We start from the raw sequence: 27,250 nt of genomic DNA, 5'->3' as shown, positions 1-27,250 counted from the left end.
TTGTACGAAAAAACATTTAAACTGTTAGATAAATAGTAAGTGTGACATTATAAATACAATATTGTTTCCCAACTTAAATTGGCTATTAATGTTGGATGTATAACCCCGAAGAAGAACCTTTTCAATTAAAAATTATTTGTATAAGCAACTTTCACAATAAATGTATGCAAGCAGTTTACGTACTGTTAAGAATACTTCCTTACAGCCCCAGTGAGCAAGATAAAGTGGACTATAGTGAGAAAATCAAATCAAAGATACAAAGCAAACATATACAATTCTGGAATGTACACGGCAAGAAAGGAGAGAAACATTTAGAAATTAAACGGTTCGAATATTAGGTCAACTTTATCCATTTTTGCTTTGTCTTTTTATTCTCTAAAATTTTCTGGGGACCCCTTAGAACCTTCTGGAGCACCCTCGGGGGTCCCGGGACCCCAGTTTGAAAACCCCTGCTATAATGCACATACCATATTAATTTAAAATGAAAATTCAGTTATTTTTTTGCGTATATAAATCTAATTTTATATACATATATATTAACTAACAATAATTAATTAACTATTTTCACATTTAACATCCATTTTTAGCAGAGCATTTATTGTTCAGATTGTAAGATTATTTCAAATTATTTATTAACTGGAAGCATTTTACATTAAGTTATTTCCGACACTGCTCTACAACAATCTATTATAAACAATTGACTGTATTTTACTTTTCTATTTCAGACGTTACCATGTATAGCCCCTCGGCTAGTTGCAGTTAGTAAGACTAAACCACCGGAGATGGTGGTGGAGGCTTACAAACATGGACAACGAAACTTTGGAGAGAATTATGTGAGTAAATAATTAAGTATGCATGCAAGTCCGCATTTGCTTAATTTTTCACATGAAATATCCCCTTTTTTGCAGGTGAATGAACTTGTTGAGAAAGCTTCCCATCCCCAGGTATGAAGTCAGGCAAATTTCAATGTGTTTGTTTAGTTGTTTTGGGTGATGTCTTAATCTGTCTAAAACTTTTTTGTAGGTTGTGTTGTCATGTCCTGAAATAAAATGGCATTTCATTGGTCATCTGCAAAAGAATAATGTCAACAAACTCCTGGGTGAGCAAAGTCGACTTCGATTTGCATTCAGCTTGACTTAAAAATACTATCATTTACAGCCTAGATTTATAGTAATTGCTTAGTGATGTCAAACATTTATAGGTTATTTGTTTTTGATCCTGATGTAACCCACATTCATTGAATTCAATCACAGGTGTCCAAAACCTGTATATGGTAGAGACGATCGACTCTGTGAAGCTGGCGGAAAAAGTCAACAGCTCGTGGCAAAAAATGAGAGCGGCCAACACACAGAGGTTAAAGATTATGGTTCAGATCAACACCAGCGGGGAGGAAAGTGAGTGTTCTTCTGCCAAATAATTGTTTATTTCCTGTTAACATCAGCTCTGAAAATGTTAAAACTCTGCATACAGTATTGTACTTATTTATAAATATTTTATCAAGAATTTTGTGATTTTGAATGTCAAATCTTATACATTTTCATGTTCCATTATTGCTCAAGCCATTTTTATTTATTTATTAATTTTTTTAAAGTCACTCAAGCAACTTTCTGATCATGTTCATTATCAAAGAACAATGGTTACAAAAACCTTGCAACAGTGCAACAGTCCGGTTCCGTAAGTGAAAACGTTTCGGTTACTAACGTAACCTCGGTTCCCTAAGATGAGGGAACGAGTATTGCATTTTGCTAAAACGCTATGGGGGAATTCCTTTCCTCGAGATATTGAAGCAAATTTTTATCCAAAAATACCTTCTATACGCAGTGCAGCTGCACAACTCTCAGCAGGAAGCAGCTGCGTGCTGATTGGCTGTGCCGCTGCAACTGCAGCAACCTATAGCGAGACCGTGGGGCGGGACGGACCAATCAGGTCCTTCCAAACTCCCGCCACAAGGGGCAACATAATTTGCATAGCCTAGGGTATATAAGACCCACTCTCGCAAGGTTAGTCAGGTTAATCGACTGAAGCGACTCCTGAGCAAGTGAGCAAGCACGGCAAGCAAAACGCAATACTCGTTCCCTCATCTTAGGGAACCGAGGTTACGTTAGTAACCGAAACGTTCCCTTACGAGAGTACTCTCGTATTGCGTTTTGCTAAAACGCTATGGGGGACCAATGCAAAACGCCGTGCTTGCTTAACGGCTCTAAAGCCGACGACACCAAACCCAGGCCAACCTAGGTGGGCCCGTAGTATGATATCAATAATTCAGAATGGGCCAGACCTGAGTCGGGTCCTCATGAGAATGAACACGATATTCGTGCAATAAAGTATAGACCAGACATAATCGGGTCAGGAATAATGAGTGGCCAGACACTTCGGGCCGTATAAGGAATATGCTTATGACTTATACAATATTCAACCCAGGCCGGACTTATCGAGCCTTAAGGGGTTAATCTGTTCATACAGCAAGAAGCCCAGCTTGTAAAGCCGGAACATCTAAATTATAGAATCTGATAAAAGTGGACGGGGAGGCCCAGCCTGCCGCCGCACAGATATCATTCAGAGAAATACCAGTAGACCAAGCCCACGAAGAGGCCATGCCTCTAGTAGAATGGGCTTTAATGCCTAAAGGGCAGCCGAGATCTTTAGACTCATAGGCCAGTGAGATAGCATCCACTATCCACCGTGACAGGGTCTGCTTTGTAACCGCGCACCCTCGGGTGCGTCCGCCAAAGCATACAAAGAGCTGTTCAGTTTGCCTGTAAGCAGCGGAACGCTCTATGTATATTCTCAGCGCTCTGACAGGACAGAGCAAATTAGCATCTATTTCATCTGACTGTGATGAAAGTGCCGAAAGTGAAATAACCTGTGCTCTGAACGGAGTTGAAAGCACTTTAGGTACATATCCATGTCTTGGTTTGAGGACGACTTTGGAGTCGTTTGGCCCAAATTCCAGACACGAGGCGCTCACAGAGAGCGCGTGCAGATCACCCACTCGCTTAACTGATGCAATCGCTAGCAGAAAAGCGGTCTTTAGTGACAGGAGCTTTAAGCTCACAGAATGCAGAGGCTCAAATGCAGAGCTCTTCATGGCATCCAGGACCGTGGACAGGTCCCATATAGGGACTGAAGGGGGGCGAGGTGGGTGAAGCCTTCTAGCCCCTTTAAGGAAGCGAACAATGAGATCGCTCTTTCCTAGTGACAGTCCGTTCACTTTAATGTGATACGCTGCTATAGCAGCCACATAAACTTTGAGCGTGGAGGGGGAACGACCCGCGTCCAGAAGCTCTTGTAAAAATGTAAGCACCTCTGACACTGCACAATCATGTGGGGTCAGACTTCGCGCTTTACACCAGTCTGAAAAGACTGACCATTTGCCTGAATAGAGCCGCCTAGTTGTGGGGGCTCTAGCTTCAGTAATAGTGTTCATTATGCTTTCAGAAAGGTTCTCATGTACCCGTTGATGGGCCAAACATGAAGCGCCCATAGATCGGGACGGGGATGCCAGATCTGCCGTTCCGCCTGCATGAGGAGATCTCTCCTCAGCGGGATCGGCCACGGAGCTGCATCTGACATCTGACTCAGCAGTGAGAACCAAGGTTGATTTCTCCAAAGCGGGGCTATTAAAAGCACAGCGCATTTGCTCTCCCTGATCCTCTCTATGACCTGAGGTAACATTGAGATTGGGGGAAACGCATAAAGAGGAAGGTTGGGCCATTCGTGGGCCAACGCATCCTCGTGCTTGGAGAAATATATTCGGCATTGAGCATTGTCTTTTGAGGCGAAAAGATCCACTTTTGCCTCTCCAAACTTGCCCCAAATTATCTGAATTATATTTGGGTGAAGAGACCACTCTGCCGGGGACACTTTGCCCCTGGACAGCATGTCCGGACCCAAATTCAGAATGCCTGGCACGTGAGTCGCTCTCAGCGAGCTCAGATTGTGCTCTGCCCATATTAGGGCTTCTTCCGCCATTGAGTGCAGATCGATAGATCTCAGACCGCCTTGGCGATTTATATAGGCTACCACCGACCTGCTGTCCGTTCGGATCAGGACATGGTGGTATTTTATGTACGGAAGGAAAGCTCTTAGCGATATCGTGACCGCTTTCATCTCTAGATAGTTTATATGAAGGCTCTTCTCCGAGTCTGACCAGAGACCGGAGATCGGCCTGCCCTCGTGAAGGGCTCCCCAACCTAGGTTGGATGCATCTGTCGAGATAACTTTCCACTTCGTAACAGTGCCCAAACTCACGCCCGTCTTGTACCAGACGGGATTTTTCCAAGGAGCCAGAGCTAACACACAGCTGTGGTCTACCTTGATTTGCAATCGGCCCGAAAGCCATGCGTGAGCTGGAACGCGGCGATTCAGCCAGTGCTGTAGGGGGCGCATGCGCAACAGACCCAGTCTGAGAACTGGCGCCGCCGAGGCCATGAAACCCAACATCCTCTGAAAGTGTTTGAGAGGAATGTGTGCACCGGACCTGAGGGAAACCGCTCGGTTCCGAACAGAGAGCGCGCGCTGTGACGTCAGCCGCGCGCTCATCTGCATTGAGTCCAATACTGTTCCCAGAAACGAAACTTTCTGTGTGGGAGACAATAAACTCTTTGCCACATTGATTCTGAGTCCCAAGCATTGTAAATGGTTGAGAAGCCAAGATCTGTGGTTTAATAACTGTATCTCTGACTGAGCTATTATGAGCCAGTCGTCGAGATAGTTGAGAATTCTCATTCCCCGAAGCCTCAGCGGGGTTAGCGCCGCTTCCATGCACTTTGTAAACGTGCGAGGGGCTAGAGATAGACCAAAAGGTAGCAACTTGTATTGGTATGCTTTCCCCTCGAAGGCGAATCTCAAGAATGGCCTGTGATGGGGGGCTATTTGTATGTGAAAATAGGCATCCTCTAGATCCACAGTGAAAAACCAATCTCCCGGGCGAATGTGCGCGAGGATTTGTTTCATTCTCAACATTCTGAACGGGTGCTTCATAAGGGCTTTGTTCAGATGTCTGAGATCTAGGATGGGTCTTAGACCACCGTCCTTTTTTGGTACAAGGAAGTAACGGCTGTAAAAGCCTGACTCGCTCTGTGAGGGGTGTACGGCTTCTACCGCTCCCTTTATTAACAGTTTTGATATCTCGGTTCGAAGCACGTGACTTTTGTCGCTTCTCACCATTGTCTCTTCCACGGCGCGAAAGCGCGGTGGTCTGCGAGCAAACTGTAGCGAGTAACCTCGTTCTATTATGTTCAACACCCATTTCGAAATGCCGGGAATGGCCCGCCAGGCCTCGGCCTTCGAAGCCAGGGGCTGAATTAATCTGTGGGGCGAGTCGCTGAGTAACAGGGACTCGGTGGCCCGATAACCTTGCGCTAAGCTGGCGCTTATGAGGGAATTGTTTCCCGCCGCCTGAGTGCAGGGGGCCGGGGGACATAGAGGATTGGTGCTTGTGTACAGGCGAGCGCGCTTGAGTGCGGGCTCGTTGACTGTGAGAATAATGTTTCCAGCCACCTGAGTGCAGGGGGCTGGGGAACATGGGGGAGTGCTTGAGTGTAGGGGTACATGCTTTAATGCTGGCACACTGCCTACAGAGAAAAAGCTCTTTTTGTGACTCATATGGGTCGCCGTGAAAACGGCGTTTGTGTACAGGCGAGCGCGCTTGCTTGCGGGCTCGTTGGCTGTGAATGTGGCGTTCCCAGCCGCCTTGAAGGGAGCTGGGGAACGTTTTGGAAGAGAGCGAGGCGGTGCACCGGCCGAAGCGGGCACTATCCGCCTTCTCTTCATACCTCTGGCTAGGACGGCTTCGGAGGCTCAGGTTTCGACACATTGCTGGGTCGTGGACCTCGACGCTCCGGCGGTCTGCTGCGGCTCGTAGAGCGGGAACGCTGACCGGGCTTGGAAGCCGCGTGAGGCTGGCGAGCTGAAGGCGGCGCCTTGGCGGGCTGGGCTGGTCCAGCCTTAGCTTGACGGCTAGCGGAGGAGCTGGAATGCTTGGGCAGGAAATGTCGCATTGCCTGCGAAGTTTTCTGTGCCTCAGTGAAGCGCTCTGTGAACCCAACCACGGCGGTACCAAACAATCCTGAAGGCGAAATGGGCGCGTCCAGGAAAGCGGTCTTGTCCGCGTCCTTCATCTCCGTTAAGTTAAGCCATAAATGGCGCTCCAACACCGTCAGGCTGGCCATGCATCTGCCGATCGCCTGAGCATTGGCCTTGGTGGCGCGCAGGGCCAAGTCAGTGGCGCCGCGCAGATCCTTCAGAGCCTCGTTATCAGGAACAGACTCGTCCAGGGAACGGAGGAGTTTGGCCTGGAAGACTTGAAGAACCGCCATGGAGTGTAGCGCTGACGCCGCCTGGCCGGCGGAGGCGAATGCTCGACCGGCGAGGCTGGACGTAGTGCGGCAGGCCTTGGAAGGGTGCACGGTCTTTGACTGCCATCCTCTGGCGGAGGGCGGCAAAGGTGTGCAGCGACAGCCTCCTCGAGGGGAGGAAGGGCTTGATATCCTTTTTTCTGAGCGCCATCGACTACCGAGAGCGCTGGAGAAAAAGAGGATCTGGCGCGAGATGAAAATGGCGCCTTCCACGATTTTGTTAGCTCCTCGTGGACTTCTGGGAAGAAGGGAGCGGGTCTTTGAGCGGTAGGTTCTCGTGGGCTCCTCGGGCTGAGACCAGTCAATGCCGAGGTCGTCCACGGCCTTGGTGAGCAAGCGCATAAGCTCAGCGTCGACTGAGGTTATGACGCCGCTAGCCGTCCGCGTCGAAGTGGCGTGCTCCGAGGCGGCGTCCGACCACCCGCTCCCGGATGCAGCAAGGGAAAGGATGTCATCCTCTTCCTCCTCCGGTCCGCCGAACGAAACCGCAGCAGCCGCCATGCGAGGGGAGCTGTGCTGCTCGTCGGCGAACAACACGGGCGATGGCGAGGCACGCGGGGACATGCCCGGCGTGTGCTCGTCAGAGCGCTCCGGTGGCCTCTGGTCGCGACGTTTTTTCTTCCGTGGCTCTAGAGGCTGGGAGCACGGGACGGGATCCGAGTCGAAGCTGGCGAGCCGAGCCCGAAGGGTCTGCAGCGCCAGCTCGTTGCACTCAGGGCAGCCGCCCTGGTTGAGTGCAGCCTGCGTGTGGTCTCGTCCGAGACATGACACGCAGATGATGTGCCGATCCTCGTCCGCGATGAAACCTCTGCAAGAGGCGCAGGAACGAGACATTTGCATCAACGTCTCGGCTCTTTTTGAATGTTTTAGAAAACAGAAGGTATAAAGGATATGGTGCCGGATGGCGCAGCTGGAAGGCAGGCTGAAGGCGGAGAATCCGACGTCCTCAGGCTGCGTGTTCCGCTGGGTGCGTGTCGACGGCAGGCTTCGATCCGGAGCTCAACGATTGCAAGTCGCTGAAGAAGAATTAATCTGACTAACCTTGCGAGAGTGGGTCTTATATACCCTAGGCTATGCAAATTATGTTGCCCCTTGTGGCGGGAGTTTGGAAGGACCTGATTGGTCCGTCCCGCCCCACGGTCTCGCTATAGGTTGCTGCAGTTGCAGCGGCACAGCCAATCAGCACGCAGCTGCTTCCTGCTGAGAGTTGTGCAGCTGCACTGCGTATAGAAGGTATTTTTGGATAAAAATTTGCTTCAATATCTCGAGGAAAGGAATTCCCCCATAGCGTTTTAGCAAAACGCAATACGAGAGTACTCTCGTAAGGGAACTTAGATTTTTAATGAAAACTTATAAGCCTTTAAAGACAGACCTACTGTAAGCTCTGCGGTTGTTAATCGATGGTATTTGTTAAATCTATCAGCCCACGATATTTCAACTTATTTTTAAAATAATTGTGTTTAACAGCGGGGGGGAAACTTAATTACAGAAAATTCCATCTAAGAGTAGCAAGACGCAAAATAGCTCTTTAGCTCCGCCCACTCATAAGAATCACTGCGAATTACTAGGGGTGTCCCCGCCTAAGGATTTACACATTTGAATCAGAATTGTCAAATCTTTCTATAGTCGACTGATAGTCGAATCCTCTATGTGTGTGTGAATGGGTTGGGAGGGGCACGACACTAGGTAGTCAGCAGGAGGGTAAAACTATTTTTATTTTCTTTCAGGCTACACACTGCACACAGCAACAACTTTTAATAAAGCGACCAAAACTGCCTGCCAACTGACAGACGAATTGACAATGGCTTTCTTATTTAGGTTTAAATAAAAGGTAATGTGGATAAACATTCGTAAAATGTTTTCTCATAACATTTTAAAGCCGCGATCGAAATACAGAACATCACACAAATATAGAAAAGAACATTTTGATAAATAAACTTAAAAAAATACCTGCCTTGAGAGGAAAAGAACACACTGACTGCAGACAGGATTTGCATTTCACATTTTGCTAAATTAAATTAAATCGGCAAAATTGCCTGTGCCAGCATACTTTCAGTTCAGCGCAACATCGACACAATGAAAAACAATAAAGAATAATTAATTTACAGAATTAAATTAGAACAGAATATACATTTCTAGTAATAAAAAATAAATAAAAACGAAATAAAGTCAGAATCAAGTCACAGGGAGCATAATAAATGTGTGCAAAATGTCAAAGTGTAGGGGAACATGTGTGTGTGTATATATATATATATATATATATATGTGTGTGTGTATATATATATATATATATATATATATATATATATATATATATATATATATATATATATATATATATATATATATATATATATATATATATATATATATATATATATATATATATATATATATATATATATATATATATATATATATATAATAAAATAAAAATCCAGTCTTTCACTCTGCTTGTGTGCGTTTGAGTCTTTTCACATTGTGTGTGAGGAAAACCAACTTGCTAACCAACTGGTCGGCAGCAGTGCGCTCCTGGTTTTACTGATAATAAATCCAGCCTTGGAGAAAATTCTTTCTGATGGTGTGGAAGTAGATGGGATGCTAGTCCCAACATATGATATTGCTATTCGTAAATGAAAAGCGCCATTATATATGAAAGAGTGAACCGTCTTTATTGGTAAGAAACGTACCCGTTTTATGTGGAAAGCCATGTTTGTTGTTGATGAGTGGTAGGGCATGAGCTGTTGGCACAACTTCCATTTAACTTTTTTTGCATCATCTTTTACCATTTCAAAGTGCATCCACACTTTAGATTTTCTTATTCCAAACATTCTTAAGTAATCCCTGCTGCCAAGATGCGCCTCGTCTGTCACGGATCAGGGAAAGTAAAACTTAAATCTGTCATGGGGTGGTTGGATTAATTCACACACACACATGTAAAAAAAATGTATTGAACGCTTGTTTCTTTTCACGTTTTTTTTTACAGCATTATCATAATTAAAGGCTGTATATAGCTTAATATAACTGTACAAAACCAGTAGTTCTGTGTGAAATTAGACATTGAGCACCCCCATATTGCCAAAATGCTATGATCCTCGTTTCATAACACCCGCGAAGATTCGACTGTGAGATCAGTGGTCGAATCAGGCTCCGCATATCGATGCATCGAATCTTCGACTATTCGGGGTCACCCCTACGAATTACATAAACAAGTTGGTCTACTTACGCTCTCAAATATTTATGGCAGTACATCCAACCGGCCTCACAACCGCAGACCACGTGTAACCACACCAGCCCAGGAGCTCCACATCCAGCATCTTCACAAATCAAACAACCCCTACATCACCACATCTTGTTTGGGAGGGTTAAAAAAAAAATCACCCAAAAACAAACTCCAGCATATTCACTTGTCAGACACGACTGGAAATTCAAAAGGGACCTGGTTTTGTGGTCAGATGAAACTATAAAAAAAGCTTTTAGGCAGAAAACCCACAAGATGTGTTTGGTGCAAACAGGGATAAAAAGTACCCTATGCCCACAGTTAAATATACTGCCGGATTTTTAATGTTGTGGGCCTATTTTTTTGCTGGAGGTCCTGGTCATCTTGTTCAGATACATGGTTTCTAACAAATACCAACAGATAAAAAATCAAAACTTGATGGCTTCTGCTAGAAATCTTATAATGGGCCATGGTCCGATCTTTCATCAGGACAACGATTGGGACACAGTTGGGAGCATCATAGTGGGATTCAGATATATACAGTATATGCAATATACATTTTTAAAAAAAGCAATAAACTGAAATGCTTCCATAACTAACCGTTCTGGAAAAAATGGGCGGGCACTGTTGCACTCTATTGGGACTAGTAAATGGAATTATAGTGAAATGTCCTTGAATGCACTACTGCTGGATCTTTGCATGTTTATATAGTCAAACCAAAATTATTCAGACACCAGACTAGTTTTACTAGTGGGTGCAGCACAATATAGTTCATTTATGTAAGTGGGGATAGCAAAATAAAGTGAATTGTGACATTATACCCAAGAATTCTTCATATAGTGGACTATCAGTAAAATTGAAAAATTTGGGACCAAAATTATTCAGACACTTTGACCTGACCATGTTTTGCTCAAGTGTTGTTTCTTTAATTGCTAATGCGACCTTTTACACCACAGACTGAACAAAATGAAGCATTGCTTGGTAATTGGTTGACCTGAATTGGTATTATCTAAATGTGTTCTTAAATTAACAGCTGATTGGATGATTGCAATCCATTACATGCCTTTCTATCAAAGCTATCTGACATTATAAAGATGAATTTGTTCTGACACAGTTCTTGTCATATATTTTATTACCATTTTCGAAACTATAGCGAATAAACTGTGATAATGTGAGTAAATTTTGGTTCATGAAGTCAATTGAGATGCTCTGTATTTTATTAGGTGTTCTTTGTTTGTGAAATGTAGAGATTCACAGTGGGGAGCATCATAGTGGGATTCAGATTTGTTATGGGATGTCCCATATCAAAGGTTCAGATGTTGTTTGATTAATTCAGTTTCGACAGGATGATAGTTGCAGTGTCACAGTGGGTGCATGTCTAACAAAAACACTTAAGCATTATGCAATCTTTTCTCAGTGTATCAGATAACTGTTTTCCTGAAACTTCAGCATGATGGTCTCTCTTGGATGTGTTTCATCAGGTAAACATGGCCTGCCACCTGATGAGACTGTAAACATGGTAAAACACGTCATATCTCAGTGTTCTGCTCTTGACTTCGCCGGGCTCATGACGATCGGACGTTACGGTTACGACCTCAGTGAAGGCCCCAACCCTGACTTCCAGGTGCGTCAGATCAGCTGGGTCACCAGCTGGCCTCGCATACTTGAAACTTTTTATATATTTAATTTTAAATGTACACTACGCTCTTAAAAATAGTAGTTCTTTATTGGAATCGATGGTTCTATGAAGAACCTTTAACATCCATAGAACCTTTGCATTGCATAAAAGGTTCTTTAGGAAACCCAAAAATATGATTTCTAATAAAAGTCTCTTATGTTTACCAAGGCTGCATTTATTTGATCAAAAATACAGTAAAAACAGTGATGTCGTGAAATAATATTACAATTTAAAATGTTGGTTTTGTATTTTAAAATGTAACTTATTCCTGTGATGGCAAAGCTGAATTTTCAGAACCATTACTCCAGTCTTCAGTGTCACATGAACCTTCAGAAATCATTCTTATATGATAATTTGGTACTCAAGAAACATTTCTTATTCTTAGAAATGTTGAAAACATTAATTCTTTGATGAATGGAAAGCTCAAAAGCACAGAATTTGTTCAGCATTGTCTTTACTGTCACGGAATGAAAGTATTCATTTCTTTCCTATAAAATTGGGGTTTATGAAGTGTATTAGCAAAATCAAATTGCATCTTGATTACGAAAAAACAATTTATGTTAAAAAAATGTTACAACATGGTATGCAAAATATAAATGAATCTGTATGTTGTATGCAGAGGCTGTTGAAACATCGTGATACAGTTTGTGAGAGTCTGAAGATCCCAGTAGAGCAGATTGAACTCAGTATGGGCATGTCTAATGACTTTGAACATGCGGTAGGTGTTGCTTTCTTTTAAAATACTCTTCAGTTGTATTTGCTATCAATGTTAAAGTGCCCTTTTATGCTTTTCGGGATATTACCTTTCATGCAGTGTGTAATATAGCTGTCTGTGAATGTAAAAGGTTTTCAAAGATGAAAGTGCATGATAAATGGAGTTATTGTCTTCCAAAAGAAATGATTTTAACTGCCTGAAATGCGTCGTCAGTAATTCCAGTCGTACTTCTTGCTCCAAATGATGTAGGTTTGTATAAAATTTGCATAATGCCAGCCTTCAGTGGTCTTCATTGGCTGCCCGCGAACAACGTCTATTTTGACCCGCCCTCAAACAGTGCAGATGAAGCTGGAAGAGTTTGGTCCGTGTTGTATACGTTAGGGCTGGGCGATATGGCCAAAAAATTATTTCAATAAAATCTTTTCATATCAGTCGATATCGATAATTATCACGATAAATGTAAAATATTTATTTCTTTCAAATTTAAAGGCAGATTTTTGCTCCTAAGTGAAAGTTATAGAAACCAGACTGTTACTTGTGGTTTTAAACTACTCTTTTACTGTCAGAATATGACACACACTTCACGTTTTTGAATTCCTTACACTTTTCCAGTCATTTTTCCTTAAATTTCTTAATAGAAAAAATGAATGTCTTAGTTTCTGCGTGTCCTAACGGCTGATATTGTTTCTAGTCATGAAACAGGTTTGTGTGGCCTGACTTTGGCATATACCTTCAGCTGCAGTATTAATATTACATGTTTTGTCTTAGAAATGCACATTTAACAGTGAGTTGACAGTAGTAGTAGCTTGAGTTAGGAGGATGCAGATTTATGTTCATCAACAAAAACACGGACATCTGTAAAAATGGTAACAACCTCATTTTTATATGGTAAAATTTTACAATTATGACTGAGTTTTATTAAAATGAACCATTTGTCTTCCATAGTATCATAGATTTAGATAACCACAGTTAAAAACACTTAAATAGCTCTTCACTACAATGGTACAATGTATCTAGGCTATATGGTTTCTATGGTATTTGTGGGAAAAACACTAGCCTAAAAACATTTAGTAGCCTATATGCACAAATTCTATCTATAGCTAAATAAAAGATGGAACATCCTTCTGACTGGTGCAGTGTTTCTCCTGTTTGTCAGCGCTGTTCCATCTGGCTTTAAACTAGTTTAAATCACCGAGACATTTGTGTTTTTGGCTGAATGCACGCACTTCTCACTGGATCTCACAGCGCTGTTTAGTGTTTGCGTGACCGATCAGAGTAAACGGATCTCTACTGAGCTTGCGCTGCCGTTTGGACTTTGACCCGAGCTGTCTGTCAATAAATTCAATATGGTATAGTTTATCGGCCCAGCCCTAGTATACATGTCGAAAAGATGCTGTTTTCAGCGCTGTAAATCCACTTTAGCTGCGTTTTCACTGCGTGCCAGGGCAGTTGCATTTCCACTGTCACTTTCGGGGCTTTATCGTACCTCGTCAGGGCTTCCTCGGGGCCAACAGCCAGAGTTTTTTGGCCCACCAAATACCTTGGTCCAAAGTGGGCCAGCTCGGGCTTGAGGAGTGATTACGAAAGAAGTTTATCTGCGAGTGTTTGAAATAACTTCTGTTTGTGATCCGATGTGGACCACCATATAAGGCAGAAATATATATATGCGATGCAAAAGACTATACGCGCTAACCATTACCATAGTAAACATGGTAAATACGGCCGCTTGAAGAAATCAGCCAGATCATAGGCTATCACAATCCTGTATTTATTTTATCTGTCAGTACATCTCGTCTCTTTATACTGGACTGTCTGATATCCATATTTAGCTCTGCTTATGGCATAAAATAAAGCAACTCCAGTTTATCAGGAACGTCCTCTGTTTCTCTGACTGAAAAGATAACTGTATTGGGACGGTCACTGGAGAGCGTGCTAAAGCTCCTCAGGTCGTATTTTTGGTGGGAGATTTGTAGAAATTATCATTCTTTCTAAATGTGATGTAAACTGTCCAGTGACAACAAATAAACAGAAACAGACACGACTGAGTACGTGTCCTTTCTTTTGTGAAATGACAGTAAATACCACTTTATTTCTGTGTGACTAATGTGCAATCTTGACACATTAATTCATTAGGAATAGGATCATTGTATCATTTATTATTGTAAAACTGTGGTAAAACATAGATGATTGGGTTTTAGATATTTGAGTAAATGACAAATGCAAACAAACGTCCGCTTTTATCATGGTTTTTATCATCGTTTTGCGATCTCGCTAGTTTCCAGTGATTTCCATTTGTTGGTGAAATGATGGGTTTTTGTGACGTTGGTCCAGAGAGGCGTGTTATGGGCGGGTTTTAGTGAAGCGCTGCGAAACTTCTGGCCCGACGGTTGAAACAAGTGATTGTTTTTTGGGGCTCAGTGCTACAGGTCCGAGGCTATTAGCCCAGCCTGGCATTTTGAAGCCCTGGCTTGCACTGGCTCGACAGTGGAAAAGTGGCTTTTTATGCCCTTCAAAAGGATGAGGACTCGAATTTATATGGTAAAACTGATGCTATAGTCACTGTTCGTATCAAGTGCTGAGGAAGATCTGGGGCTGAAATTCAGAAATGGTAATGGGCGTTTCGTTTTTTCGACATGTGCTGTAAGCGGTACACCAATCACAACAGACTGGCCCATCTGACTAATCAGAGCAGAATAGGCTCTTGGAAAGGAAGGGTTTAGACCCACTGTCCTGCAAAGTTTAGCTTTAACCCTAAACAAACACACACACACACACACACACACACACACACACACACACACACACACACACACTCTTCAGGATCGCTTGAAAATCACAAGCTGTAGCTGATTGGATATACACTTTGCAGGGCAGTTGGTCTCCAGGAGCAGGGTTGAAGACCTCTGGTATAAAGAGACCAGATCTTTATTGAACTGTTTCAGACACTGACATTGGATGGATGTAAACTTTACTGTAGGAGACTTTCTAAAACAAAATTTTGATCCTTTAAAATAGCATAATGGGGCACTTTATTGCAGAGTTGCTTTTGATCAATTTAATATCCGTTTGAAATGTTTCTCCTTAGATCGAGGTTGGATCCACCAACATACGTGTCGGCAGCACTATTTTCGGCACCAGAGAATACCCCAACACCCCGAGCCCCAGTCCAGAGAAAAAGCCAAAGGTCGTAAGTGAGGAAGCAGCCAGGAAAATGGACCGGCTCACCGTCACAGAGCATTGAATGATGAGGGGGGAATAAAGGTTACTGAACTAAATATTGGACTTCTTGGGCTTTTTCCCAATGACTGGGCTCACCATTCACCAGTCAAGGGCCTTTAATATGTCTTAACTAATGCTGCTGACCTGGTCTTCTGTGGCAAAAGAAGTGTAATTTAATAACTGGAATATACGAAATTTACTTCCTGAAGGTGTTTTTATTATCGAAAGATCTCCAGAAGTGTCCTCAACCCCTTTGTCAAATACTTAGCCTTGGTTTTGCGATTATTTTTAGCAGATACAGGGTCAGCACATGCTCCGTTTTGTTGTGCCAATCGTAGATGTGAAGTATTATTTCTGTCATTTCAGTTAGATTAGATGTTATCAGTTGTAACTCATTTTAACATCTAATTAAATCTAGGATATATTTTGTTGCTATAAGTGTGTAGGTATATTTTATAGTGTGTCTGTGTATTGTTTTGTTTGAAATCATAAATGTAAATGATATGAATAGCACATTTATGGTATTGCTTCTGTATCCACTTGTTGCTGTGAAAGCTGTGTCGATGAGATGTGTCGGGACTGCCGTGTGTGTGTCGTCATGTAATTCATGTCGTAATTCATGTCACCCTAAACACTGGTGTTGAATTCAGCACTGATCTACAGCCACACTGGTTTCGGTACAGAACATAGAAATGTGCAATGAGATCAGTGCAGAGATGAACTGTTTTATGGAGTTTCGGGAGACGCTGAGGGTCTGAGGCCATTTACTATGCAAGAGAGAGATTGTTCTGATTCTTAGATGCTTGTTTAGAGGAAAATCACATCATATTTTTGTTTTTAAGTTTTGGATTAATACGGTGTTGTCGAACTAATGGATCTACTGTTTGTGGTCAGTTGTGAAAAGCCAAAACAGAAATTATAACATCCTCTTTTTTTTCTAATCAGTGTGACATAACATCTTGTATCTTGTCAATAGATAGTTGAATTGTAGATATTTCATTGATTTAGGTGAGTTGAGCAATAAAATAAGAGAAAATGAAATGGTTTGTTTGGCTTATATAGATATTTTTTTTGTTCTATTATGTATAGTTTTATGTGTATACTGTAAAAGGTAAGATTTTTTTAAATGTTCATTTAGAAAGAAGTCACTCATCAAGGCTGCATTTATTTGATTAAAAAATACAGCAAAAACGAATATTGTGAAATATTAGTACACTTTATAACTATTTTCTATTTTAATATATTATTATTCCTGTGAGGGCAAAGCTGAATTTTCAGCATCATTACTCCAGTATTTAGTGTCACATGATCCTTCAGAAATCATTCTCATATGCTGATTTCCTGCTCAAGAAACATTTCTTATTCTTATCAATGTTGAAAATTGTGGTGCTGATTTATTAACACTTTTGTACAAACCGTGATAAACAATGGTCTGGATTCTTTGATAAAATGAAAGTTCAAATGAACAGCATTTATTTTGAAACAAAAATCTTTGATAACATTATAAATGTATTTACTGTCATGTTTAATCAAATTAATGCATCCTTGCTGAATTAAATGTATTAATTTAGTTTTAAAAATCTGGCACAAACATTTTAAATGGTAGTGTATGTACATATAATATAAAAGATAAAAAAAAAAAAAAAAATATATATATATATATATATATATATATATATATATAACCTAACCCAAGTAAAAGAATGGAAAGTGGGGGGAAATCACATTATGAAATAAATGTTTTTCTCCAAAACACGTTGGCCATAATTATTGGCACCCCTAGAGTTTTTTATGAGTAAAATATCTCTGAAGTATATTCCCATTAATATTTACATTTTTAAGCACACCAGGGTGACTATGAGCATGAAATAGTTTCACAGGAGACTAAATATGAGGAAACAGACAAGGCAAATTCCCTAAATCATCCATCACAATGAGTAAAACCACAGAATATAGTTCTGATGTGCAGCAAAAGATTGAGCTGTAAGAAAATAGCTATAGCGTTGAACATCCTCATTTCCACCATCAGGACAATAATTAAGAGGTTCCAATCAACTAAAGATGTTATGAATCTGCCTGGAATAGGACGTGTGTCTATATTGTCCTAATGTACGGCGAGGACGAGAGTTTCAGTGGACAAAGACTCTCCAAGAATCACAGATGGAGATTTTAAGATGCAGGTCTTGGGGTCAGAAAGCCTTAAAAAAAAATCAAACAACCTCTATATCACCACATCTTGTTTGGGAGGGTTTCAAGAAAAATCCTTCTTGATCATCCAGAAACAAACTCCAGAATATTCAGTTGTCAGATGCGACTGGAACTTCAAAAGGGTTCTGTGGTCTGTCAGATGAAACTATAAAAAGAGCTTTTTGGCAGCGAACACACCAGACGTGTTTGGTGCAAACAGGGATAAAAAACACCCCAGGTCCATGGTTAAATATACAGCTGGATCTTTAATGTTGTGGGCCTATTTTTTCGCTGGAGGTCCTGGACATCTTGTTCAGGTACATGGATTCTAGCAAATATCAACAGATAAAAAATCAAAACCTGACAGCCTCTGCTAGAAATCTTATAATGGGCTGTGGTTGGATCTTTCACCAGGACAATGATCAAAAACATACATCAAAATCAACACACAAATGAGTAACTGAGCACAAAATTAAGCTTCTGCCATGGCCTTCCCATTCCCCTGACATGAACCCTAAAGAAAATGAGTGGAGTGAACTGAAGAGAAGAAGCACCAACATGGAGCTGGGAATCTGAAGGATCTGGAGTGATTCTGTTTGGAGGAATGGTCTCTGATCTCTTGTCAGGTGTTCTCCAAACTCATCAGGCATTATAGGAGAAGACTCAAAGCTGTTATCTTGGCAAAAGGGTGTTGCAAAAAGTATTTAATAAAAGGGTGCCAATAATTATGGCCAACGTGTTTTGGAGAAAAGCATTTATTTTATAATGTGATTTTCCCCCCACTTTCAATTGTTTTGCTTCAATGAAAGCTTAGATTTTTGTGCATTTTTAAATTAAAGATCAAAAGGATAAACAATGCAGATTTATTTTTACCACCATATTTGATCATATTTACCAGGGGTGCCAATAATTCTGACCACCACAGTATATATTTTATCTTATCGTAAGTGAAATGCATTATGCCACTCATTCATGAAGACCAACAATATTTGTCAATTTAAAACCTTTAATTCAAAAAACATTAAAAACCCAACAAACCCAACTATAATACAAATGAAGACAATGTTTATGAATGGCATACAAACTGAGTACCAAGCATACAGTTAAATATGTGCATGCACACTGTGTGCACAGATAGTTTATTACAAAGCTTGAAAGACACTTGAGACTGCGTTAACCTATAAATAACCTTGTTATTAACTTTTCACATTACATGGAGGATTTTGCCATTGAGTGTCATGCAAACCAGCAGTTTTATAAATTGGTACGTGTAAGAAGCCAGTACAAAAATGTTCAAATACCCTATAAACAACATACAGTCTTGAAATCGAAGAACCCAGAAAACCGAAAGTTTTCATTAAATTACAGACATTCCTGCTCAATGTATCTACTGGAATTACATTTGAAATCTGGTCAATGCAGTAAATAAATAACGCATGGAAGAGAACACTGAGAACAACAACGAGAACAACAAAAATCACATTTTGTAAGTCACTAAAAGAAAGAAAATCCCAAAAATATGGTCTAAACGGCTACTATGCAAGCTACAATCAATTTGCTTGAATCATTTCCCCTCAAGATCATGAACATCAAACCAATTTGAGGGTGTTTAGAGCCCAAGACGGTTAGAACATGAAAATAAAGCCACAAATTTGTCAAAATCTTCAATATACCTCAATATATACTTATTAAAAATGTTAAGAAATGATTACCTGGCTTGATTCTTCACATTTATCAGTAATGCAACCTTAAAGTCAACAGTAGTTTCCATGCACCCATAATGATCATCACTTTAAAAACATAACATTTTCATGTCACACTTTTTAGTAATATAAACACTTAAACAACATTCATGTATGATTATGATTCATTCATGATAAATGGGTATCAGGTATAGAGCAGAATTAAAAGTTGTTAATATTCTGCATGTTTAAGACTTCATTCAAAGCTCTGTTTATCTGCTCAAGATAATGTTGGACCGAACTGAATTTAAAAAGAAAACCCATGAGTATTCCCATGCTTGAGAAACGAAACGGCAATAAATGTTACTTGGGTTAGTGTCTTTGTAATACTTTCTGCTTTTCACACCAGCTTTTTGGCCTCGAAGAAGCTCTTGAGATGTCTCATTTGCCAGATGCCTGTGATGATGAGGATGACGGTCTGAGCGATAGACCACCACAGAACGCGCTGGTTCGTGCTCTCACTCGTCATACGGAAACGCTCCTCGCGATACTGTGGAAAAACAACTTATTGTGAGTGCATTCAGTGCAATATATAACCTATATGGATGCTATAACATTGACAACTACCAGTGTTCATTTTGGTATAATTTAGATATTATTGTAGTTTGTATTAAAGAGGCCAAATTATGCCCTTGTCTTGATTTTATTTTGGGGTCTACTAGAATAAATTTTCATGCTTGAATCTTCAAAAAACACATTATTTTTCACATATTTGATATTGTTGTAGCACCTCTCGTCCCAGTCTGTCTGTAACGCTCTTTTTAGTTCCGATCTCTATGGAAGCCCCTCCTACTGAAAAGCAAAATGTGCTCGGATTGGTCGATCGATTTGCACGTGTTTTGGAAATGTCACCCCCCTTACCATAAGGGGGGTGACAGTTTCAACCAAGCGGCAACCTCCCCCAGTTTCTCTTGAAGCCAATACGGAAGTGACTTAAACTGCAATTCATCGACTGGCCGCTAGGGACAGGCTCCAGAAGGGAGCAGAATCTCATTGAGACCCATGTTAAAATGCCCAACTTTACAGCAGAAAAAAAAACATGTTTAAAGCCTGGTACAAATTGTGGTTTTGGTCTATACGGTTATTTTTGCCCTTCATGACAACTGTGAGGAGGGGTGAATTTTTTTTTATAACTCATTCGTTTAAATTATATAAAGCCTTAAAGTTCTGCATAATTAAGGGCGTGGCCACTTTGAGTGACAGGTGGATTGCCATTTGTCTGCAGTCTTTTAGTCACCTCAGCTCCACCCACGTCCTGCCTCTTTGCCCATTTTCTGTTATCCGTGAGTGACGCGCAATGATGCGCTGCCAAGATGGCAACGGCTTACTTTGAGGCTTCAAAAACTCTCTTCAGAACCCTATGGGTGACGTCACGGACACTACGTCCATATTTTTTTTTTTACATATGATTTCAACACACTACTAATGCAACTCAACCTGGCCTCGCCCCCTTTTTTGCATATGCCTTTGGCAGAATTTATTTAAATGAGGAATATTGTGACGTGTTTGTTCCCGTAAGAAAACTCAAGACTGCAATGGAGGCGTTTCAGGGAGTTCAGAAACAGTGCGCAGTCTGACTCATACAGAGAAAAACTCCCTTTGGAGTGGCTTTGTAACTTTGCAGACACTTTTCACGCTCAAACAGCAACATTACACACTAAAGAAAGTTGAAATTGTAAAATAATCATAATAGGTCCTCTTTAAATAAGTTTTAGTCATTTTCAGGTGTTTTTATCATTTAATTGGTGTATTCATTTTTATTTTAGCTTTAGTTATTTTAGAACAAATTAAACTAAATGAAACCGGTAACTAGCTGAAATAAATAATTCAATAAAATATTTTATTTCAGTTAACGTTAATCTATTTCAAAAAGGTTTTAAAAAAAAAGTTACATTTCAGTTAACCTTAAAGGTCCCGTTTTTCCTGTTTTTTTGAAGCTTTGATTGTGTTTACAGTGTGCAATATAACGTGTTCATGTTTCGCGTTTAAAAAAACACAGTATTTTTCACACAATTTACTTATCTGTATACTGCTGTTTTCACTGTCCTAAAAACATCTTGATGATTTCCTTATTCTATGAAGTCCCTCCTTCAGAAATACGTATCGAGTTCTGATTGTGCCAGCGGTTCCCGTGTTGTGATTCGACAGCAGCTTAGCGCACGTTGCCCGGAAAGGTCACGCCTCTTACCATAACGGGGAGATGCATGTGCTCAAAGTACAGCGTCCCTGGCTAAACAAAGCCAAACAAAGGTGATTTGACTCCGGGATGAAAATTACAGCGTCTCGACGACATGGCGACAAACACACTCTACGAACGCAACACTTCCTCTTCTCCACGTGGGAGAGCAACAAGACCAACAAAGTCAACAAACTGTTCTACTGACGTAATTAAAGCAGGAAGTACCAGGATGTAGTCCAAACCGGCCGTTCGCTGTAGGCTTTGAAAGGGAACTTCTGTTAAATAAAATATCTCGCTTGGCATTGAACTTTGAGCTTTATAATTTTACAGGTATTATTTATGCTCTAACAGCAACATTACACACTAACTAAAGTTTGAAAAATGGGATCACGAAGAACAGGACCTTTAATAACATTGCTAGGCCCTGTTTACACCTGGTATTAAGATGTGTTTTGGTCGATCGGAACACAAGTAGACGACGCTAAATACAGGTGTTAATGGTATCTAAAGCTAGTCTAGAAATCTAGACGCACCTGTAAGATTACAAATTTAAGAAAGTACATTGTATTTAGCATTTAAGGTATAGATAATAATTCTGGGGTTTTCCAGCAGGAGATTCCTGCTGGGCCTGTTTTACAGTGAGCATTTGAGGTATAAAGGAAGCTTGTTGAGTTTCCAGCAGGAGATTCCTGCCGGACCTGTTTTCAGACTCTCACCGTCGTTGCCTCTCTGATTAGGAGTAGGATTGGTGATACTCTGTCTGGGCAGGTTTTCCCAAAACCTGTATATTTAATTAACATGCTTTGTTCAACCTCAATGTAAATCCCTCCCCCTTTGGAATCAGGTATGCTGTTTGAGTCAGACTGTTTTCGGACGACCTGCAGCACAGAGAGTTCTCATTAAAAGAATAACTTCTGTTTGATCCCGAAGTCTCCTGGTCTTCATCTTCTGAGTTTCCTACACTTTAGAAGATAAAAGCTCTGAACACACCCTAGCGGCAGAAAATGTAGTTTGCCACGAGTGTAGTCTAGCGGTAGACCTGAGAGCTGGAAAAACCAAACTGTGGTCAGGCCAATCACAGCGTGTGTAGCATCGGTGGGCGGGCTTAACATAATGACGTCACGGCAGAGTTGCATAGGTTCTGCGTGCTACTCATAAACAAAGCTGACGAATAACGGTCTTTTGAATCGGCTTTGGCCGCGACTCTGGAAGACTTGGAGTTAAGCTTTTCTTTGAGAAAAGAACAAAGAACGGCATTGAAGTCATTCTTAAGAAAAGAAGATATGTTTGAAATTTTGCCTACCGGATACGGCGAAAGTCTATCAACTAACGTTAGCTCGGCTTCACCTTCTTCTTTGCGCTCCAAGGCTTTGTTGGTTGTGGCGCTCATGGCGCTATCCAATTGCGTGAGCAGAGGGAATTTGAAAGACAACCATTTATCCCGCCCCTCGGATTGAGCCCTGTCAATGGTGAGTTTCCAGACCCAACATCTTAATGTGGGTCTGGCTTGTCAGGCTAATCTAATGCGTTTTGAGCTTGTCAACTTTCGACCACTTCCAGAGGAAGCCAAAAACACATTTGACCGGATTGCTTTCGCAGTGTAAACGCTCATGTGGTCGAATGTGTTTGAACAGCCACAAATGACCGGTTGGTCGGCTGGTCTTGTGGCTTTTAGAGAAGAAATGAAAGCTGCTGCTCTCCATATGTTTTTCCGTCTTTGGTCGCAAAAATCCCATACATTACACGCCCATAGACCCTCCCCTACAAGAAATCAGGACAGAAGTGGTTGAAAATGGACAAAAGAGATGGACTAAAGCACCAGGTGTAAACGGGAATGTGTTTTCCTCGTCTACCTGCGACCAAAACGGTACCAGGTGTAAACAGGGCCATAGATACAGTACTAATATCGACAAGACAGATGCCCTAAATAATGTTAAACATCTTGAGCAGGCAGCGACCCAGCGATTGTGGATATTTAAAGGTCCCATGACATGAAAATTTCACTTTATGTTTTTTTTTGTTACATTAATATGAGTTCCCCTAGCCTGTCTATGGTCCCGCAGTGGCTAGAAATGGAGATAGGTGTAAACCAAGCCCTGGGTGTCCTGCTCTGCCTTTGAGAAAATTAAAGCTCAGATGGGCCAATCTGGAATCTTCCCTGTATGTCGTCATACGGGGAAAGGTTACCTCCCCTTCCTCTGCTTTGCCCACCCAGATAATTTGGAGAAAATGGATTCAGTTTATTTTTCACATTTAATTCAGTCGCAATGCCAGCACAGGCTTTACAAACAGACTTTTCCGATATGGATTCGACAGCACCGCCACAAACAGTGAGTAACAGTGTTCATTAATGCATGATCTGTGATCATCTGCAAATCATTCAAGTTCACACAGCCTTTCTTTGTAAATCGTTTAATACTATTTATGCATCAGTGAATCAAGCCAGTGACTAAACCATCAACTTCACATTGTTTCTCTTAGTAGCATGAAACAAATCGGTTATTTAAACTGTGATTAAACTACAGCGAGCGATCAAAGAACACTCTCTTTATAATGGCTGAAGCTGTCAATCACACGTCGCAAGTGTTTCATGTGATGGGAAAAGATCTAAAAATAATGCTATAATCAACACTTTCACGATTCGTTAATCTCGACGGCTGTGATAGCAAATAAAATTAGTAAAAGTATTCGAGAGGGGTTCCACATGTAATACATATTTCAAATGTAAAGATGTCAGCCAATCACAACAGTGGGCGTTTACACTGAAGTCTCACAGCAGACACACCCCTTCAAACAGAGCATTCAAGCCAGAGGGCTAAAATCAGGATAGAAAAATGCATTTTATTTCAAAATTATGACAATTTATGATGTAAAAATCATACTAACAATATAAGTACACCTCAGGAAACATAAAATAATTTTAAAAATCCACATCATGGGACCTTTAAGTTTAATTGGCCAGTCAGCCAACAGAACTCTACTGTACCATAAACTAAAACTAGTTTCTGCAGTTCAAACTCACCCGCTGGTAGTTCTGCTCTTTCTGGATCTGTTCCACCTGGTCCAGGAGCTGTCGGACCCTCAGCTGCAGCTCGGTCAGTTTGTCTTTGGCTGCGATCTCGGGGTAGTTGTTGGTGTGCTCACCAACCTGAATTTCCAAGTGGACTCTCTGTAAGACAGCATTATATAAGGTTTCACATGCTAATGTTCAGTTATACTGTATTATATTAGAATGAATACAGTAATTGACTTTTTCTCATATCTAGAGATAATTTCAAAATCTTTCAAATAAGCCATATTTATAATGCAATTGACCAGTGTTGTTATTGTGAACTAATGCTATTTAAAATAATTGTCTTTATTGAACCAAAGCTGAAGTAAAATAAAACAGAAGTATTAGATGAAAAACTAAAACATAAACAAAAATTTGAACTGAAACTGAACTGAAATAAAAAAATAATAATAATTTAAGTCCTAAAATGACTAAAACGGAAATGAAAATAAATTAAAGCTAAATAGAAAAAAAACTATAATAATGACAAAAGCACATACAATTACTGAAACGAACATAAACTAAAAATATACAAATTAAAGCAAATTATTAAAATATGAATAAATACTATCAAAGTATAAAAATAATACAAAAATAACACTGTATTTGACATACAACTATTACCTAATGTAAATATAGTAAATATAGAGATTGCATATTGTACAGCTTTTTTACTCAAAAATATTAATTAAAAATTCAAACCATTAATAAATACTATAATAGTGTATAAATAACACTGTATTTGACATATACATATTAATGGATGTAATTTATTAAATATAGAGACTGCACATTAAGACAGCTTATTACTCAAAATGATTCATTCAAATTTCAAAATATGAATAAATACTATAATAAAGTATAATAATAAAAAACTCTGTATTTGACATTTAAATATTACCTGATGTCATTTATTAAATATTGAGACTGCATATTTGACAGTTTATTAATCAAAATGATTAATTAAACATTAAAAATATGAATAAATACTATAATAAAGTATAAATAATACTAAAATAACACTATATTTGATAAATAGATATTACCTGGTGTAATTGTATTAAATATAGAGACTGGATATTGGACAGCTGATTACTCAAAATTATTAATTAAACATTTCAAATATATAAAAAATATAATAGAGTATAAATAATACTAAAATAACACTGTATTTGACATTTAAATATTACCAGATGTCATTTATTAAATATAGAGACTGCAAATTAGACAGCTTATTACTCAAAATTATTAATTAAACATTAAAAATATGAATAAATAATATAATAGAGTATAAACAATACTAAAATAACACTGTATTTGACATTTAAATATTACCAAATATAATATAAAAAAAATGCCTGATGAGGATCCTGGACTGAAACTATGACTCTCTATATTTTCTCTATATTTATCATAGATTTTACAGTCGTACCAGTTTTCCACCAGCAAACAGTGCCATCTTGGTGGAGTTGGAGTGGAGGCAGATCTGATGTTCGCCTGGTGTGTGGGACGTGAAGGTGAAACGTCCATCTGAGCCATACTGACGGGACAGAATGATCTGAAATAAACAGAGAGAGAATGTGAAAACTACTTCACAGAAGTATGCTGCCATCTACATTTGTGTAAAATCGCAGGCTACCTTGGTATCAGGATCTTTGATTTCCACATGCATGCCTAAACCAGGGGTGGACGGGAGAAAAGAGCCAGCCTGTTTGTCCCACATCTGTGTTCTGTATCTTCCTAAAAACACACACACACAAATAAAACCCAACAGAGTATTTTCATTTGTGCCATTAAAATTTACAAACATCATATACACACGCGTATTGTATATACGTATTAGATTAATAGGTTCTTATTATTGTTTCCCTATACAGTACGTATATTAGAGATCAAATATACATGTATTGTCTCCCCTATACATGTATTGTCTCCCCTGTCATCATAACTGTTATTTCTGATTACTATAAACAAGTGATAAATCCAGGCTGAAGCTGCTGGCAGGAAGGAACTGGTTGCACCTGTATGTCAGGTACCCAAGCAGGATGCTGCACCTGCCACATCCTTGATCATGCAGATCTACACAAAGCCCTTCTTTATTTCAACAGATGTATGCAAATAATCAAATCCATAACTAAAATCTGATTTTACATCAGCTGCCTTCAGGTTGAGTATGTTAAATAAGACAAAAAGTGAATTATTCTGATGAATCCAGATGGATGAATCAGCTAGCCGACAAAGCTAACCGATCGCAGAGAGACGATTGGACAATGAACGTACCGATCACCATGGTTTCATCGGGTATTTCTTCTATAAAACATTTCTTCTCCGTCTCTCCGATGTGGAAATAAAGGGCTTGGCTTGGAGAAAGCCACGCAAATAGAAGCAAAAGCCCGACACAGGACACCACCACCGCCTTCATCTCCATCCAAATCACCTCTCACTCAATCCAGGGCTGAGAATCGATTGCAGAAACACTCGATTCTCACTCTATTCTTTCACAACACGGCCTTTTGTTTTTTAAAGTCCGCCCATGCATGTTCACGAGTGGCATAGAAGTTTACCTGAAGAAAGAAACCAAAAAACTTAATTTAATAATTATTTTAATTAAAAATGTCAACTATTTATGTGGAAATATTTAAGTCCTTATTTCTATGTAAAATACATTACGATACAATTTGAGAAGTTATATGTAGGTTAAAAATGACTATATAAATGGGCTTAATTTTAGTATGGGCTTAAAATCATGCATAAAATGAAATATAATACAATTATAATTGTTATCATCAGCAGCAGAAATAGTAATAGTAATAAAATTAACTATTATTATTATTATTATTAATAAAAAAAATGTATAATACGTTTATTTATTTTTTTGTATGTTTTGTTTTTATGCAAG

At 40.1% G+C, this 27,250-nt stretch overlaps 2 protein-coding genes across 2 annotated transcripts in view; one reads left to right on the top strand and one right to left on the bottom strand.

The window, feature by feature from the left end:
• The window catches only part of plpbp (pyridoxal phosphate binding protein), an 18,007-nt gene extending 1,192 nt beyond the window's left edge, over positions 1–16,815 (top strand). Inside the window, exons 2-8 of the mRNA XM_079802433.1 lie at positions 726–833; positions 909–944; positions 1,024–1,099; positions 1,254–1,394; positions 11,061–11,203; positions 11,877–11,975; positions 15,058–16,815. Coding sequence (XP_079658559.1) covers positions 726–833; positions 909–944; positions 1,024–1,099; positions 1,254–1,394; positions 11,061–11,203; positions 11,877–11,975; positions 15,058–15,213 — 759 coding nt within the window. The 3' untranslated portion in view covers positions 15,214–16,815. The remainder of the gene's footprint in view (positions 1–725; positions 834–908; positions 945–1,023; positions 1,100–1,253; positions 1,395–11,060; positions 11,204–11,876; positions 11,976–15,057) is intronic.
• A 1,554-nt stretch (positions 16,816–18,369) lies between these two features.
• On the bottom strand, positions 18,370–26,858 carry tmed4 (transmembrane p24 trafficking protein 4). Its single transcript, XM_079801790.1, has 5 exons — positions 26,632–26,858; positions 25,991–26,091; positions 25,784–25,909; positions 24,322–24,468; positions 18,370–19,610 (listed from the first exon to the last, which is right to left on the bottom strand). Exons 1-5 carry the CDS (start codon positions 26,777–26,779, stop codon positions 19,461–19,463), a joined length of 672 nt encoding a protein of 223 aa, XP_079657916.1. The 5' UTR covers positions 26,780–26,858; the 3' UTR covers positions 18,370–19,460.
• Between the last annotated feature and the right edge of the window lie 392 nt (positions 26,859–27,250).

Source organism: Gobio gobio (genome assembly GCF_949357685.1).
Source record: "Gobio gobio genome assembly, chromosome: 21".
NCBI lineage: Eukaryota > Metazoa > Chordata > Actinopteri > Cypriniformes > Gobionidae > Gobio > Gobio gobio.
Note: the sequence above shows the minus strand (reverse complement) of the source record. Positions and strands in the feature narration are given on the sequence as shown.